The following is a 19,045-nucleotide window of genomic DNA, read 5'->3' on the forward strand; positions in this document are numbered from 1 at the left end:
CAAATTCTTTCATTCTGTCTTAAAATAATTTAGCATTCTGAAACCCATACCATAAAGTTACCAAAATACAGAAGTCCCACGCCTTAAGCTAGCATGAATCTCTCATCTTGGTTACAGACTATAACTCAAGTAAGCAAGGAAAGAGAAATATCAGAATATTCCCAATTTTGCTTTTGAGAGATTAACATAGCAAAATTGAAAGAGACAATATTATATTTTAAAGAAACATTTTTATTTTATGCAAAATAATTTGCTTCAATAAGGGAGTAGAATATGCCCATATCACCTCTCTTGAAAGTAGTCATTAAAGTCAGATTTACTGTTCAAACATGTGATTTCTTCAGTATGGGAAACAACCACTACAGCTGCAGATTGACAGCCTGTCCTTAACTTCTTGTTAAGAAAGTTGCTGAAGCACAGAGGTTAAGTGACAGAGTTGAGGAAGGACTTGAACCCATGTCTTCCTAACTCCCTAGGCAATGTTCTATCAACTATACCATGCTATTTCATAATCACAGAAAAATGCTTTAAAACAGTTTCAAAAAGGAAAACCACAAAATTAAATTTAGAAAAATTTTGACTCTTTACATGTAATCACTGATTTGAATAAGTAGTCAGCTAGGTGGCACAGGGCACAGAGCGCAGGACTTAGAATCAGGAAGACGTGAGTTCAATCCTAGCCTCAGACACTTGTTAGTTTTCTGACCCATCAGTTTCTCCATCTGTAAAAAGTGAATAATAATAGCACCAGCCTCCCAGGGTTGTTTTGAGAATCAAGTGAGATTTTATATCTAGATACAGATATGTAGATGTAGATATATAAATAGATACAGATATTGCTTCGCACACTTTAAAATGCTAATTAAATTCTAGTTATTAAGTGGAATGAAATCCTATTAGGAATTGTCACAAAAAAGTTTTATAGAAGACATGTTCAAGGTGGTCTCATTTATGATACATAACTGTTAATGTCTATTCTAAGAAATTTTCAAATTTCCAATTTAAGCTACCAGAAAACAAAAGAAAAAGTGTATTTTCCCCATCATTTGATGAGTAGGTAATGATTTAGTTTGAAATTGAAATCTTTATTCTCAGGATAATCTACAAAAATGATTGTAGAAATAACTTATAAGTGCATTTTTCTTGAATTATTTGACATAGTTACATATTAACTTCCACATAAAGCACATAAAATGATTCTAAATAATACCAATCAAAGAATTAGGAGAGGGCAATTTCTGTAACAATTCACTCATTCCTGAAGGGCTAACCCACAAGAATGTCCTCTAAAACCATTTATGTCTTATATGACTAGTAGCTGTTCAACTTTTGCCTGCAAAGTTCTAGCAAGTGGTAAAGTATCAACTTCTGGATAGCAAATTCCACTAATGAGGAAGTTTTTTCTGACATCAAACCTAAATTTACCTCTTTCTTACTTCCATGCATTGTTCTTTTTTCTGCTACCAGTAGTTAAGCAGACCAAGTCTACACTCTCTTCCACAAATACTTTAAGACAGTTATATCTTCCTTGTCCTTCCCTATATCTATCTTCTCTTCTTCAGGCTCAATAGCCCGAGTTCCTTCAACCATTTATCATGAGGCACTATCCTGAGGTCCTCCAATACCCTCATTGACCTCTTTACCCACATCCTTCTTAAAATATCATACCTATAACTGAATGTATCAGGTGTGTTCTCTGACAAGGACAAGGTAGAGAGAAGCTATCATTTCCCTTCATTCTGGACACTCACTTTCTGAATTCAGCCTAAAATCTCGTTCACTTTTTTGACAGCCATATAACAATACTGACTCATGCTGAGTATGTTGCCCACCGAACTCTGCAAAACCCTATTTTTTAAAACCAAAAATAAGTAAAAGCAAGACAATACTAAACCAAATAATTTAAACTGGTTTAACACTGTATAAAACTATGTTGTATTATACAAAGCAATCGTAAGAATATAATGCAATTACAGTAAATATAATTCACAAAGAAAGGCAGTGTGATATAGTAGAGAGCTGGCCTTGGAATCAGGAAGAAATGGGTTTAAGTCCTATCTCAGACACATACTAGATACAAGACTATGGGCAAAGCACTTAACCTGAGAATCCTAGACAAATTTCTAAAAAAACAAACAAACAAAAAAAAAACCCCAACAACTTTTTAGAGGTGTTTTCAATCTGGATTAGTGGAGATAGCTCCTTGAACACTGATGAAGTCACAGGTTTGGACTCAAAAGGGAATAAAATACTCCATCTCATCCTCTCTCCTTCCCTCTTTTTCCTCTCTCAAGTTAATTTGCTTTTTACCTGGGATATCTGCTTGATCAATTTGAGCCATTGTTATTAAATGCCTGTTGATCAGCTCCTAAGGGAAAAAATATAGGAACTCTTACAATATAGAACACAACTACTGGAACCTCATTTTCCTTATCTTATAACAGAATAAAACAGATACTCAGTTTCTCAGTTATGTACATTATTCATGAAATATAACACTTCTGAAGAGGTGAAAGATCTAGGTTCTGTAATCAGACCTGCATTCAGACTGAGTTGAGTTATGGGTTCAATAACCTAATATATCTTTATTAATTCTGTATGATTAAAATCTAACCTGAAATTAACGTAGCTCTATAAAACTCTACGTAATCCCAGAAACAATACAGCAGTTCATCTTTAACATTTACAGCTTTGTAGACTAACATGAGGTAGACAAAACCATTTGTTTTCTGTTTCTGATTGGATGTTTAGAATAGTCCTAAATAGCAGCTATCAACTTCTGTACTATAGGAATTACCAGAATCATTTATAAAGACAACAGGATTTAACTCCGGGAAAGGCCTTAAAGATCACCTAAGCCAACCACCTCATTTTATAGGGGCTTAAAGAGGATGAGTAATTTCCTCAGTCACAAAATCCAGCTGGGAACAGAATGCTAGTCCTCTTGAGTGATTCAAAAGAATCCTCTTGTGTATGTATATGAAAGTCAGAAAAAATGAGGGGGTTGGACTAAACGGCCAGTTCCTTTAACTCCAATTCTGACACTATATTTGCTAAAGCATATTCTCATGGAAGTGTAGTGTAACTCAAAGTTTAAGTATGATATTTTTATATAAATACCTATGTCAAAAAAGTTGTGCTAATTCATTTGCAAAACACTTCATTTTTGTTAGTTAAGTTCAGATACTTAAAATACTCAACATAAACATAATGTGTATATGGAGTAGCCAAAAATTACTTACTCTTCATCTACCCAAAGTAGCAGGCCCACCTTCATTTGAATAAATTATTTAATTGATAATCTACAAATACTTTCATTCTGCCACCACCCTTAAGAGATGAAACATTTAAATAAAATTATAAAATAAGTTTTATACTGAAACTCAAAAACATCTTAATTTCCCTTTACCAATAAATTTCCTTAAACATACAGCTAGGTTCATAATAGTACAAATAATCAATCCCTTGAAGTGTTCACATTATTCAAATTAGCATTGAATATTGTCATCGGGCTAGAATTATTTATCATAGTTAATACAATCATACCTTAGAATAGTATGAATTAGAATATATGGGACCACATCAAGGGATTCATTATACACAGAAGTACCTAACTGTAACATCCATACCAACTTAAAACATGTAATTTTTTAGTTTAATTTGTATCTTACTACTACATTTAATTAAATAGTTACTGTCATTTCAGACACTACTTCAGTGCTTCTAGAATACTACACTATTTCTTAGATCTGGTTCTTTCTTTCCCAAATTGTAGTAGCTGTTTTAAGAATTTCTATTCTCAACTACAAAAGCATACCTGCCGGAGTTCATCAGCCATGAAGAAGGAAGGTGCATTTGCTTTTGGTTGCATATATGCAACATGAGGTGCAGTTGGAGGGTAAATATGATAGTTTGGAAACACCTAAGAGGTGAAAAAAATAATGGAAATTGCTTTTAAATAAAAGACATCACAATTCTGATAAATGTGTAATTTCTAAATTAAAAAAAAATTCCAAGAAATAGGTGTTAACATTAAACACTGAATCTATTTTAATCACATAAATCACTGTAAAATATAAAAGTAACTAATATGAAACAATCTGTAATTAACAGACACAGAGTAAGATTTAAGTTTTAGTGGGAAAAATGAGTTCTTTGGAAAAGAGATGCTAAGTCTTATGAAATTTTGGCAGATTTTTAAAAGTGATTAGGAAAAAATAGATAAGCAAGAGATAAAAAAATAGAAAATAAATACTGAAGAAAATTTGGAGGGACTTCCAACCAAGTAAGATTGCTCTGGCTACCAACACCAGAATGCAAGGAATAACTATTGCATTGATGGACATTTTTTGACTGTCTCATTCATGATGGACCCTTTAAATTATTTACTTGTTAACCAACTTTTCAAGGGTCAAAGATCGTAGGTGCCAATTTACTGTAAAAACCTATGTGAACAGAAGTTTGTGACAAGGTGCTTACTCTCCCAATTTTAGAGGCACCTAAGAACCTGTGCTCTTTACTTCTCTATTTCTTCTTCCTTTTTTTCTTTGCCTTTTCTTTCTTCTCTATCTACTCTCAAGTCCACTGATCCCAGCTCAACTGGGATTGGAGTATAAACAAAAATAGACAAGTAGCATATTTTTATGTAAGTAGAAGAAGTTTTCAATATTTCACTTACTGAGTAAATATATCTGCTCTAAAAACTGAGTTGAACATTTTTAAACTATTCTTTTTTTATATAAAAATAAATTACATTATTTTACTTGAATGTAGGCCGGAATTCTCTCTCCCCCAGATCCCTATTGTCAGTGACCTCTAAAAGGCAAAAAAAATTCCCCACCATCCCCTTAACATAACCCACAAGTTTTTCTGCAATCATTTACAACGTTTCAGGTAGCTGTATGACACTTTTTCTTGTTTCAGTTTCCTCATCTCTAAGTATAATACTATCTGTCCTAACACAACATGACAATAAAACATGACTATCATCAGACTGCTTTGAAAAGTAAAGACACAAATGAGCTATTTTTAAGCTCTCTAAAAGTAGCTTACAATTTGGAAAAGTAAGACAACTTCCACAGATGCTATATTAAATATAAAAGGACCCAGGTAAAATACAATAAAGGTAATATCCTTATGCCATTAAACACATTATCTCTTTCCTAGAACGGGAAATCTTTTACTTTGAAATAACTTGACATTTTTCAGAGATGAATAATGTGGTTATATTTGCACTTAAAAATTATCTAGGGGCAGCTAGGTGGCACAGTGGATAGATCACTGGCCCTGAAGTCAGAAGGACCTGAGTTCAAATCCAGCCACAGACCAAACACTTAACACTTACTAGCTGTGTGACCCTGGGCAAGTCACTTAACCCCAATTGCCTAAAAAAAGAAAACCAAAAAAAAATTATCTAAAAGTTTTTTCATTAAGATCCTGACTTATTAAAATTTTAATCAAGAAATTTATGTATTTATTTTTTTAAGAAACAAAAAGTATAATCTGAAAAACATTAAGAATGTGGCTTTAAAAAAAATACTACTTGAAATTAAGTTTCTATTCTAATCGAACAACTCAGGATTTTGTGTTATCTGTTTCATGATCACTTTGGGAAAAAAGGAACTTAAAAAAATTTTTTTTACTGTATTATTAAAAGGTAATAAAGTGGGGGTGGCTAGATGGCAAAGTGGACAAAGCTACGGCCTTGGAGTCAGGAGGACCTGAGTTCAAATTTGGCCTCAGACACTTGACACTTACTAGCTGTGCAACCCTGGGCAAGTCACTTAACCCCAATTGCCTCACCCCAAAAATAAAAGTCATAAAGTATAGTCACAATTTGTGAGTTGGTCACTTTCCTGAGACAAAATTATGATCAATACATTTTCAGATTAACATCTTTAATTACCTCTATATTTCAAAGAAGCACTAATCTTTAACATCTGCTTATATACCAATAACAGCTTATTATTTAAATGGAGTATGACTTATCAGTTTCAATTCCTATGTTAGCACCTAACATATTTTGGGGGGAGTAAAAATTATTTTTAATCAGATGTGTGGCAGAGTTTGTTTAGCACAGAGTAAAGACAGGCAACCTGGCATGTTTTGCAACTCTGATTTCATTGCTAACTTGTCCTGTGTCTCCTGGTCTTTGTACTTATATCATGATTTTGACCTATGTATGACTTGTGACGCCTTTCTCTCTGCTGAGCCTTGGCTCACCCAATAGATCTCCTACCCAATCATTACTTCATTCTACTGGCCATGACAATTTATAAGAAAATTATCAATTCACTCACTCTCCAGCTGTCCCCTCAGTTAACAGATGTATCAGTTCATAACCTGATTTCTTTAGAGTTAAAGCTTCTATTTGAAAAACTAACCATAATAAGCCAACAAGGATTCACTCTTATAATAACTGTGAAGAGGTATTTTGGTAAGAGGGAAATGCCCTGAAATTGTAATGGGCAAGGGAAAGGTAACACATGAAATAACATATGCCCTTTGGTTAACACCAATTTATCTAAAATGAAAGGAACCTGTAGGAAGGAGTGAAAGAAAAAGATTTAAAATAAAGAGAAACTGTGGGAGCTTTAAACTAAAGTAGAAAACCAAATTAATTTCACTCTTTTTAAAAGAGTGAAATTGGCAGTAGAGGGAGGCAGGAGAAATTAATCCTTTCCAAATCTCATCAGTCATTCACTCCATTTATATTTGAAGTGGCAAAAATGAAAACTTTTATTTTAAAGGGCAATTTAGGTTTAAATGTCGTCATAGTATTGATTTCTTCTCCAAAATACACATACCATTCCAGTCAAAGGTGCTGGAGTTGTGTCAGTATAGAAGTATGTTGTTCCACCTACAGTTTCCTTCTGGATAACCTGGCCAGTAGATGAAGTCTGAGAAACAGGATTATTAAGAGGTGTAGAGGCACTAGAAGGCACCAAGTAATTTGCTGGGTTTGGAGTATGACTTCTTCTTCTAGGTGCAGGAGATGTATGTGGAGTAATTTTAGGGGAATGAAGAGGCGAGGATCCAGCAGAGAGTGACATTCCTGAAGAAAATGTAAAATAGTTTCTTAACTAAATCATTTGTTTTTCATAAAATAGATTAAAAACCATTAATTTCCGAAAAACTCACTTTAGTAGTTCTAAATCCTACTCAATAAAAGGTAATAATGAAGCAAAATTTTAGAGAATTTCATGAAGAGAATATTTTTAAGGTTCCCCTTAAAATGCAGTAATTATCAAAGACATTAGAAAGCACACCACAACACAAATCTCTTCCACATCAAAGAATATATTAAACACTTCAAAATGATAAGAATCAATCATTTCTCAAAAGAACTTTAAAACTGTCAATGGCAAGACTGTTTAACAATTATCATTTTAAAGTATTTCATTTTTAATACAGCAATGCATATCACAACCTCAATATATATTTTCAAGTATTAACAACTCTCAAAGGAGCTAGTAAAGATGCTAAGCCTATTTTCAACTCAATATAGTTAATGGCACTTTTTAGGCACTAAGCCCAATCTATTTTCCCTAAGAGTTAAGAGACTGAATGCATGGTAGTTTAAGGACTTTTTTCGTTAAATTAAGTATCTTTTTATACAATCGAGAAAAAAGAATGAAAATTACCTTTAACTATAAACAGGGAAAAATTAAAATTTTACTTAAACTATTCCCTGGAGATTCATTTAACAATGATTGCTGGGAAAACAAGATAAGCATACCCACATCTACAGAACATAAGTTCCCTGAAGGTAGGGACTTTTATTCTTTTCTTTGTATTTTCTAGTACCCAGCACAATTCTTGGTACATAGCAGGCATTTAATAAAATGATTACTAACTGACTGAAATATACTAGGTGTTATAAGGAACTATGTAAAGATGACATTGTCTTTGCTCTCCAAGAACAAGTGCTCTTAGTACACTCAAGTACTTGAGGGCGTAACAAACGTGCTATGCAAATGCCATGCAAACTCACTTTGAATTCATGAAGAAGTACTTTTAATACTAGGATAGATGACTAACAGAATATATTTGTTTATTTATTAAAAAAAGTGAGAACTTCTTTTATCTGAGAATACATTCTGTTGGAATAGAAAACCTACAGGTCACAGTTAAGTTTCTCAAGCAGGGAGGATTTTTGAAATATCAACAGATTTTTCAACATTCACAAAAGTCTTATTACTTTCTGGTAAATGAAGTGCTGCTTAAAATCTTGCCAGAATCTGAGGTCAGTCGTACTGAAATCATTACTGAGTACTATGACAATGCAAATGTGGCATCAGGAAAAGGAGGTACAACATAAACTAAAGAAAAAATTGTGAAAACCTCCCCTTTCCCCCATATTTATCACCAGCTGTACCCAGAAATCACATATTTTAAAACACTATCATATAGAATTTATGAGGTTTGTAACTGCTTTCACAATTTCAGCAGAAAGCAGAGTGCCATTCTTGAAGAAAATGTAAGTTTCTTAATTAAATCACCTGTTTTTCATAAAACAGATTAATAAACATTAATTTATGAAAAATTCAATTTAGTCATTCTAAATCTTACTCAATAAAAGGTAATAAAACATAATTCTAAAGAATTTCATGAAGAGAATATTTTTTCAAGGTCCCTTTAAAATGCAGTTAATTATCAAAGACATTAGAAAGCACACCACAAGACAAATCTCTTCCACACTCCAACTACCTCTTAAAAAAAAGGTGTACAGATGGGACAGGCTTCATACTGACTGCTACGCATGTCAAAAGTCAAGAGAAAGGAAGAGTGGCTTTTGGACAACTGCTACTGCCACACCAGAGAATTATGATAAAATATTGCTTACTTTTGCTAATTCAACCCCAAAATATTTAATCAGTGCCATTAGATACAAAAACAGAGGCAACAGCATAAAATAGCCAATGTGTAAATACTAACTTCATAGGAAACATAATATAATGAGAAAAGAACTAAGAGTCAAAAGACCTAGGGTCACACTCACTTGATAGTCGACTAACACATTATAAACCTTACAGCGCTACATAATTGATATTAATATAAAGATGTTCTCTCCACTTTTCTCAAGGTCAAGTGGCATGTGGAGCAAAAAGATAATAGCCCATATTTATATGGTGTGTTACAACAACTATGTGAAATAGAGAATAACTATCTAGGGGCAGCTAAGTGGTGCAGTGGATAAAGCTGGAGTCAGGAGGACCTGAGTTCAAATCCAACCTCAGACACATGACACTTACTAGTTGTGTGACCCTGAATAAGTCACTAAACCCCAACTGCCTCACAAAAAAAAAAAGAAAGAAAAACAAAGAATAACTATCTAGCAGATGAGGAGCTTGAAGTTTAGAAAGGATTAGTGATTTACTCAGTCACATAGCTAGTTAAGTACTGAAGCCAATGGTCCTGATTTCAAGTTGAGATCTCTGTCCACCAAGTAACAGTGCCTACCAAAGAGATGTACTTGGGAAGAATTACCTGGATTTTGTAAATATACATGGAAAGGAATAAAGGAATAAAGATGTAACAGTCATTTTTAAAAACTATATGAACTGGCAAAGATGACACAAGATGGAAACAGTCAATGTTAAAGGGCTGGTTGTGGAAAGAAAGTTAACACTACTGCATTGTTGGTAGAGCTGTGAATTTAGTACAATCATTCTGAAAAGCAATTTGGAATTATGCTTTGTTATCTTTTAACTGGAGTATTACAGTAGTCCCCTTATTCTTACAACATATTATAAAAAATATAATGCAAATTCAGTGGCTAAAATGTCCATAAACCCAGGGATTCCACAGTTAGGCATATAACCCCAAGGAGGTCACTGACCAAGGGAAAAAGGGGGAAAAAAAGGCTACATATACACCAAAATATTTATGACAGCACTTTTTGTGGTAGCCAAGAACTGGAAACAAAGTAAATAAATGCCCACTGACTGTGGATCGTAATGAAATATCACAATGCCAGAAGAAGCAATATGATGAATACAGAGAACATGGGAAGACTTGTATGAATTGATACAAAGTGAGGTAAGCAGGGCCAGGAAAATAATAAAAAATTTACAGAGAATAAGCTTGGCCTCTAAGAGGAGTTATGAGAAAATGCCTCCCTGCCAATTCTTCACAGAGATGGGAGGTATGGGGTCATGCGTATGTAACAATGTATATGATACATTTAAGATTTTTTTCTCAATGTATTGAGTTTGCTGAAATGTTTTCTTTTTTTAATTTATTTTTTAAAAAATCTCATAAGGCATGGTGAAGGAGAGATCTAGAAGGAAATTTAGGCAATGCAAAAACAAAAGATATTAAAAATTTCTGTTCTTTTTTAAAAAAGAAAACAATAGGGACATAGCATTCCAAAAGTACTAGATCTGGAGTCACAGGGTGAATCCTTGCTATGACTTTTATGACCTTGGGTAAATCATCCTCCTTCTCTGGCCCTCAGTTTCCTCATCTGTTAAATAAGGGAGTTGGGTTTATGATTTATATGAAATCCTTTAAAAATATGCCAAGCCAATGACTTTTAATAAGGGTTCTTGGACTTTTTCGTAACAGAGATATCTCTGGCAATCTGGAGAAGCCCACGGACCCCCTTGACATCATGTTTTTAAATGCATAAAATACAAAGGCTTGCAAAGGAAACCAATTATACTGAAATGCAGCTATCAGAGTATTTCATAAACAATAAATCTCTGGACCCCAGGATAAGAACTCCTGACTTAGAAACTGAGACTAGGGGAAAAAAGGGGTGAGGGAAGCTGGGGAAAGGGAAGGATAGGAAGAAAAGTAAAACATTTTGGAAGATTCTGTAGTTACACAGAAGTGTAGGAGTACACAGTAGGAAGTCTTGTGCTTATGACTAAAAACAGCTGTTAGTTTGTTTAATCAAAAGTCTAAAGAACAAGTGTGAAGCATGACAGTGATTTGTCTGAGTCTTCTATTCAGTGCTGCAGTAAGCCCTGGAGAGAGTTGACTTGACCAAAGATTTTGGAGGTCAGGCTTCAAGTCTCTACCTACTCCTGCTGCTGCCCTATTGCCCTTCTGCTTTTTTTTTTTTAAATGTTAATTTATTTTTAGTTTTCAACATTCACTTCCATAAATGTTTGAAGTTTAAATTTTCTTCTGCTCATTCCCCAAGATGGCTCTACGTATACATTCCTATTAAACATATTTTCACATTGCTCCTGTTGTAAAGAAGAATTAGAACCAATAGGAGGAACCAAAAGAAAGAAGAAGCAAAACAAAGCAGAAGAAAAAAAAAGAGCAAATAGCATGCTTCAATCTGCATTCAAACTCCATAGCTCTTTCTCCGGATGTGGATAGCATTTTCCATCATGAGACTTTTGGAGATGTCTTAGATCCTTGCATTGCTGAGAACAGCTAAGTCTATCAAAGTTAGTCATTGCACAACGTGGCTGTTACTGTGTAAAACATTCTCCTGGTTCTGCTCACTTCACTCAGCATCAGTCCACACAAGTCTTTACAGGTTTTTCAGAAGTCTGCCTGCCCATGATTTCTGGTGTTTTTTTTTGTCGTTGTTTGTTTGTTTTGTTCTAGGCAGTTGGGGTTAAGTGACTTGCCCAGGGTCACACAGATTACACTGTCAAGTATCTGGTCTGAGGCTGGATTTGAACTCAGGTCCTCCTGACTCCAGGGCCGGTGCTCTATCCCCTGTGCCACCTAGCTGCCCCTTGCTCATTATTTCTTATAGCACAATAGTATTCCATTACATTCATATCCCACAACTTGTTCAGCCATTCCCCAACTGATAGGCATCCTCTCAATTTCCAATTCTTTGCCACCACAGAAAAAGTTGCTATAAGTATTTTTGTACATGTGGGTCCTTTTCTCATTTTTACGATCTCTTTGGGATACAGCCCTAGAGGTGCTATTGCTGGGTCAAAGGGTATACATTTTATAGCTCTTTGGGTATGGTTCCAAATTGCTCTCCAAAATGGGTGGATCAATTCACAACTCCACCAATAATGTATTAATGTTCCAATTTTACCACATCTTCTCCAACATTTACCATTTTCCCGTTTTGTCATGTTGGGCAATCTGACAGGTATGATGTCATACCTCAGAGTTGTTTTGGTTTGCATTTCTCTAATCTATAGTGATTTAGACAGCTTTTTCATATGACTATAGATAGCTTTAATTTCTTCATCTGAAAAAATATCTTTTGACCATTTATCAATTGGGGAATGACTTGTATGTATTCTTATAAATTTGACTTAGTTCTCTATATATTTTGGAAATGAGGCCCTTAGCAGAGACATTGGTTGTAAATTCTTTCCCAGTTTTCTGCTTCCCTCCTAATCTTGGTTGCATTGGCTTTGTTTGTGCAAAAACTTTTCAATTTAAGTAATCAAAATTATCCATTTTGCATTTCATAATATTCTCTATCTCTTGTTTGATTATAAATTCTTCTGCTCTCCATAAATTTGAAAGGTAAATTATCCCTTGCTCTCCCAATTAGTATCAGCCTTTATATCTAAATCATGAACTCATTTTGACTTTATTTTGACATAGGGTGTAAGATTTTGGTCTATGCCAAGTTTCTGCCAAACTCTTTTCCAGTTTTCCCAGCAGTTTTTGTCAAACAGTGAGTTCTTATCCCAGAAGCTGGGGTCTTTGGGTTTTATCAAACAGTAGAATACTACAGTCATTGACTACTGTGTCTTCTGTAGCCAACCTATTCCACTGGTCTACCACTCTATTTCTTAGCCAGTACCAAGTAGTTTTGATGATTGCTGCTTTATAATATAATTTATGATCTGGTATGGCTAGGTCATCTTTCCCTGAATTTCTTTTCATTAGTTTCCTTGTAAATCTTATTATTTTTTCTAGCTCTATAAAATAATTTTTCACTTCTTTGATTGGTATGGCACTGAATAAGTAAATTAACTTAGGTAGAATTGTCATTTTTATTATATTAGCTTGGCCTACCCATGAGCAACTGATTTTTTCCAATTATTTAAATCTGACTGGGTAAGAAAAGTGTTTAGTTCCTGGGTGCTCTTCTCTCTAGACACAGGTCAGGGATGTAGGATCAGAGACAACTGAGTTCCCCCTGACCTTGGGAAGTTTTCAATACTGTAGTGAGCCTCAAAAGTGCCTCATCCCTTTAAACAGGCCCCAAGGACTCCACCAACATCTGTTCTGACAATCACACAGGCCCAGGAATTATTCATTTGTCCTACAAACTCTGAGCATTATATCCCCTCTCCCCATCCTCTACCTATATACCTCTTGCTCAAGGAAATAACCAAATCAACAATATTAGTACTGACTGGAAAGGCTTGGAACAATCACCATGCCAATGGTTCTACTCCAAATCTGTCTGTGAGTTGTAAGTTGCCTAGGCAAAAGCTCCTGGGCCACTAGGCCCTACCCTCTCATACTAATCCACGTCGACTTCATCCCTGCCTCTGTCTATCCCTCTTCAATCCTACCCTTGAATGGGTAAGATGGAGTATTTATTGAGTACCTACTATGTACCAAGCACCATGCAAGCATAGTGCTTTACAAATATTATCACATTCCCTCATGGTTTCTGGAACCCAATTCTATCAAATCACACACCTGTCGCTCTCTCCAGAAATTACTTTGTATATATTTTAAACAGAGTTTTCTAAATAGATGCTGTTCCCACATAATAAAATGTAAGCTCCTTGAGTGCAGAAACTATTTAATTATTTCTTTTTGTTTTTATATCCTTAGCATATTGCACATTGCCTAAGACATGGTAGGGGCTTAACAAATGCTTGTTAAATTGAAATGAATAACTATTCAATTCCAGGGTGTGGAAGTACATTCTTCCAGAGGCATTTTGAACATTATGTCTACAACAGATGGAACATTTTCGTGTTCAGAAAGCAGATAAGTCAGGTTCCTAACAGCTGCATAATCCAGACAAAGCTGCCTTTGTACAGGAAGCCACAGTTGTGGAAAAGTCTGTTTCAACAAACAGTGCCTTGTTGACCAAGGAAAACAATTCAAAATGACCTTACAGTAATGTTTCTGAAAGAAATTCAATCTCCAATGTGTATACAATGACTTTCACAATGAAATTTGGTGCTTCTATATGGAAGGTCGATCTCATCTCATATATATCCAATAATCATAGTCATAGTCAACAGGTAATGAAAGAAAAAAGTCTTGTCCTACAAGAAAGCAACTATTAAAGGGTTTGACACCAAAAGAATCCTTTAAAAAACGCAAATCACATAGACAAATTTTATGAAATAATTACTTTAACAGACTTGAATCAAGTTTTTCTTTCATGCAGCAACCGGGCTCTTTTCCCCAATAACTAGATAAGCATTTCAGTGTCATTGAGGACTTGAGATCTTTTCCCTTTCTGGAAGAATGGAACAGAGGATGCCTTCATAGGTTTTAGAGAAAAAAACCTTTTCCAACAAAATGTATATGTATGTTTTGCCTCAGATCACTTCCTTTCATACAACTACATTTTGTGTTCCATCAAGCATTCCTACTCTTTCATAATAAGCAAGAGCTATGATTAGTGAAAGGTTCTTTATCAGAGGACCAATTGCTTGTACTTTTTTTCAACAAAAAGGGTTACATCAACCAACTACCTATCTCCTTTAACCAAATTTCATGTAAAGTACAACATACTGGTTTTGTGAAATAATCATTGGATTTTAGTCCATGAAACAGTAGTATATTCTATCACATGGCCTTTGGCAACTTCAGTCTCACTGATTAAAGAACTGTTTCAGCTTCTTAGAAAAGTTCCCTTTCCTCTGGTCTATATAATAAAAGAAACATTCTTTAGTGTTTTACAAATAAGATAATGAGGTTCAAGGAGGTAAACCAACTTGATCTTGTCTATGGTCACAGATATTGTAGGTAACAAAGCCAGGATTTAAGCTCAAGTCCTTTGGCTTCAAATCCAGTGCTTGGTCTTTGGTGAAGACCAAACCACTGAATTCATGTTCTTATGGTTAGCAACTACAAGGGAAGGAGAAGAAATGGGTAATGGGTCAGTCATTCCACAACTGGTATATATAAGCTCTAGAATTAGCACAATGGCATACAGGTAGCCTTGATATCTTCCAAAAGAGACTGTAATTTCGTCTACAAGGAAAGAACAAAAAACAAAACAAAAAAAAAAGGCAAAGCTGACAGTGAAATAAATTAACATGGTATGGTAACAATAACAAAACTTCAATGCTTAACTAAAGGTATGTTAAGGGAACATTTATGTGATATATAGGCATGTGAATTTTATAGCATTGGTCTGGAATGCTCATTTTTACATACCTCAAAATTTTATGTGGATTCATTGGTATAGATATGGCAGGTCCACAGACCATTCCACATTATGGCTCTCTTCCTATGCTTGCTTTTTCTCCCCATCTATCATTTCTGCCTCCTCCCCACCTTGGACTCCATTCTTGAGTCACTCAGTTCTATTAGTAAGCAGTTTTTGTAGTAATAATGATAATAACAACAGCAAAAACTATGATCTTGCTAGAGCCCAGGTCTCCATCTTCACCAAACTCCCCAAATCCTACTTTCTAGCACCATTTTATGTGTTGTCTTTCCCCATTAGAATGTAAGCCTCTTGACAGCAGGGACTGTCTTGCTTTCTTCTATTTGAATCTCTGGTGCTTTAGAATAGTGCCTAGCACACAATAAGCACTTAGTAAATGTTCATCCTTTCTTCCTGTCTTATTTCAATCTAACTTAAACAACAGCAAGCTTCTTGAAAAATGGGAAAAAACCATATGTACTATAGACATATATAACTTTAAATATAAATTAATATACTGAAAATAATATACATAAATGATAGAGAATAAGTAGGTAGTCCTGTGGATAGAGCACTAGGCCTGGAGTCAGGAAGGCCTGAGTTCAAATCAGATATCAGACACTTACTTAGCTATGTGACCCTGGGCAAGCCGCCTCAGTTTCCTCATCTATAAAATGGGGATAACAGCAGCACCTCTACCTCTCAGGGTTGTTGGAAAAATAAAATTAGATAATAACTGTAAAGTGCTTAGCACAGTGCCTCGCAAAATGTTAGCTTTCATCATCATCATCATCATCATCATTATTACTATTACTAATATTAATTAGGATCACATGACCTTAATAAAAAAACTTGATGTAAATGATCAGTTATCTAGAGAGATTAAATTGTATACATTCAAACTTAAAAGCAATGATTTTTTTAAATTAACAAGCATTTATACTTCCTCCTCCATCAGGAGAAAAAAAAAGACTTTATAACAAATAGACATAGTCAAACAAAATAAATTCACATACTGGCTGTGTTAAAAAATGTGTTTCATTCTCCACATCTAGTCTATCACTTAACTGTCTACTAGGATATGGTTATCAGCACACTTAAAAAAAACTTCTCTAGAAACTACTTTTAGCAATCTACTTGGTAACATAAAACATGAAAATATATTAAGTGACCAGAGGTATGGGTTATAGAATTACAGATCTCAGAAAAGCTGAGTCTTAACTACTAATAAAGATACTATCACTTCAAGCAGAGAATGAATGACTATTAATTAAGTCTCAGAAAGAAGACTCCTTTGGGGCATGATGTGGACTAGATAGATAGCCGCTGATATACTTTTTAAATCTCAAATTCGGTGACTTGTGAGTTAGTTTTCTGAAAAACAAGCATGGTTGAACAAAACAATAAGGAACTAAAGTAACACTGCTATGCCACCTCATATACCTCTTTTTACAGTGCTTCTAAAAGTTCATTAATATACCTAATTATCTAAGTTGATCTTGACAACAATCCCTAGCTAAAGAAGGTATTATTATCCCTAGTTTGCAAATACACCTAGGTTAAGTCATCTGCAAAGCCAAGACTAGAACCAAGTATCCCGATTCTTAACCTAATGCTTTTTCAAAGTCAAATCTGTTTGCTCATAGATAAAAATCTCATGATTTTTAAATTTTTAAACAAAAAAAACTTTTAAATAAAGAACTTAGACTCACAAAGAGGTAAAATAACTTTACTGATATCATTTGTATTTTTTTAAAACTGTGAACTTAAACACCAAAATAACTTTTTCATACACATAACAGTAAATATAAAGATCAATATGAAACTAGGAATTTCTATTTCATACTACTTGCTTTCTAAAGTAACACATATAACAAATGCTACTACCATTTTCAAAACTGTTCTTCTTATCTATGCTTCCTTCTGTTCTCTTCTGTGATTTTAAAAAACGTTCCAATAGAAAATATTTCCTTTTTTGTCACCTCTATTACTAAACTCCCCTATTCCATTCCCAAACTCCCTTTAACTGGGGGGGGGGGGGGGAGAAGGGAAGGGAGAAAGGACTTATAAGGATTAGGTGATTAGGTAATTAGGTTTTACCTAATTATATGTCAACAACAAAAATTTAAGCACTAAAAATGTTCCCTTCTGACCTATGAGGTCACTTCAAATTATAACACTTCATTATTAGTACATGTCATACGTGGATCTTTGTTGTTTAGTTATGTCCAACTCTTCATGACCCTATTTGGGGTTTTCTTGGCAAAAAAATACTGGAGTGGTTTGCCATTTCCTTCTCCAGCTCATTTCACAGATGAGGAAACTGAGGCAAACAGGGTTAGGTGACTTGCCCAGGATCACCCAGATAGTAAGTGTCTGAGGCCAGATTTCAACTCAGGAAGTTGAGTATTCCTGACTCCACACCCAACACTCTATTCAATACACTTCCCTAGAAGCCCGTGGCAATTCACGGATTACCACAGGGCAACTACAATATGATACCTATATATATAACACATATGAAAGTTTGAGGTTGCCCCTGTATCACATGTTTAAAGAAAAGTAGAACATAGCTCAGATGGAGACAGTGGCATGGCATGAAAAAACTCAAGACAGGGAGTAAGTTTAAAGTTTTTTTTTCTGACAGTTCCTTAAAACTCTAAAGCTCTCTGCATTCTCTTTATGTGTTCAACTTTGAGAAGTCATAGTTACATCTGAGAATAAATTAATTATTTAGCCTCTCATCTACATCGAATTTGTTCCAAGGAGAAATGGCTACTTCAGATGTATGCCTTTACCATTGTATCTTTATATTTTAATCTTTAAATCTGATAACTTTGAAAAAGCCCTTTTTAATAATCTTACTCAGTGTCAGAATTTCCTTTACATCCTTAAAATTCTAAGCTACTGTCAAATGTCAACATTTCTTGAATGTTTTTGAAGCTTTGGGTGTTTAATCTGTGTGGAGTTTTGCTGAAAGACTTCCCCTCAAGACTTATTCTGCTTATCAAATGATATCACAATTAAAACACTAAATTATTATTACTGTGAATAACTAACCAATCACATGCATTTACCTTTGTATATATTGTTTCCTTCTAGCAGAGTGTAAGCTCCTTGAAGGGCAGGCATCTGTTTGATTATTTGTCTTTGTGTCCCCAATGCCAGCTACCTACCAGGTGCTCTATAAATGTTTGCTGCATTAAATGGAATTAATAATCTGGTGTTATAAAGCACAGAGGGTATGCATTAATAATTTCATTTGATCCTTATGTAATCTGGGAAATAGGTAATGTGACTATTTCTGTTACTAACACACAGATGAGAAAATAAGCATTACAAGTTTAAATGATTTGCTTCTAAGGCTGCACAGCTGGGAAATAATATAGCTTGAGGCTCAAGCTCAGGTCTTCTGACTCAAAGTATGGTACTTCTTGTCCATCTCATTATGGTTCCTACTGCAAAATATTCTGCCATATTTCTTGAGTGTGTGGCTACTAAAATCTGAGGCTGATAAAATGTTCTATTACCTGAAAAGAAAAAAAGCCCACCAACATGATACTGACCAGTACATTTGTGTACCTGACTTTCTCAGGACATCATATGCCAACAAAGCAGTGGGGTTTTTTCCCCCTTCTTTCTTTCTTTTCTCTTTCCTTCTCTCTCTTTTTCTTTGCCCTAGGATGTTTCATTTTATAAAGAGGCCAACCTTTAGCTAAAAAAATCCAGTTCCCCAAAGAACCCATTCAA

The 19,045-nt window shown here is 34.6% G+C and overlaps 1 protein-coding gene across 2 annotated transcripts in view; it reads right to left on the reverse strand.

Annotated features, from left to right (window-relative positions):
* Window positions 1-19,045, reverse strand: part of PAN3 (poly(A) specific ribonuclease subunit PAN3) — a 139,668-nt gene that overhangs the window by 30,044 nt on the left and 90,579 nt on the right. For both annotated transcript variants that reach the window (XM_027877615.1, XM_027877614.1), the window contains 3 exons: window positions 6,807-7,054; window positions 3,818-3,922; window positions 2,311-2,368 (listed from right to left, as the gene is read on the reverse strand). In XM_027877615.1, coding sequence (XP_027733416.1) covers window positions 2,311-2,368; window positions 3,818-3,922; window positions 6,807-7,054 — 411 coding nt within the window. The remainder of the gene's footprint in view (window positions 1-2,310; window positions 2,369-3,817; window positions 3,923-6,806; window positions 7,055-19,045) is intronic.

Source organism: Vombatus ursinus, unplaced genomic scaffold (assembly GCF_900497805.2).
Source record: "Vombatus ursinus unplaced genomic scaffold, bare-nosed wombat genome assembly UNPS02014813.1, whole genome shotgun sequence".
Taxonomy (NCBI): domain Eukaryota; kingdom Metazoa; phylum Chordata; class Mammalia; order Diprotodontia; family Vombatidae; genus Vombatus; species Vombatus ursinus.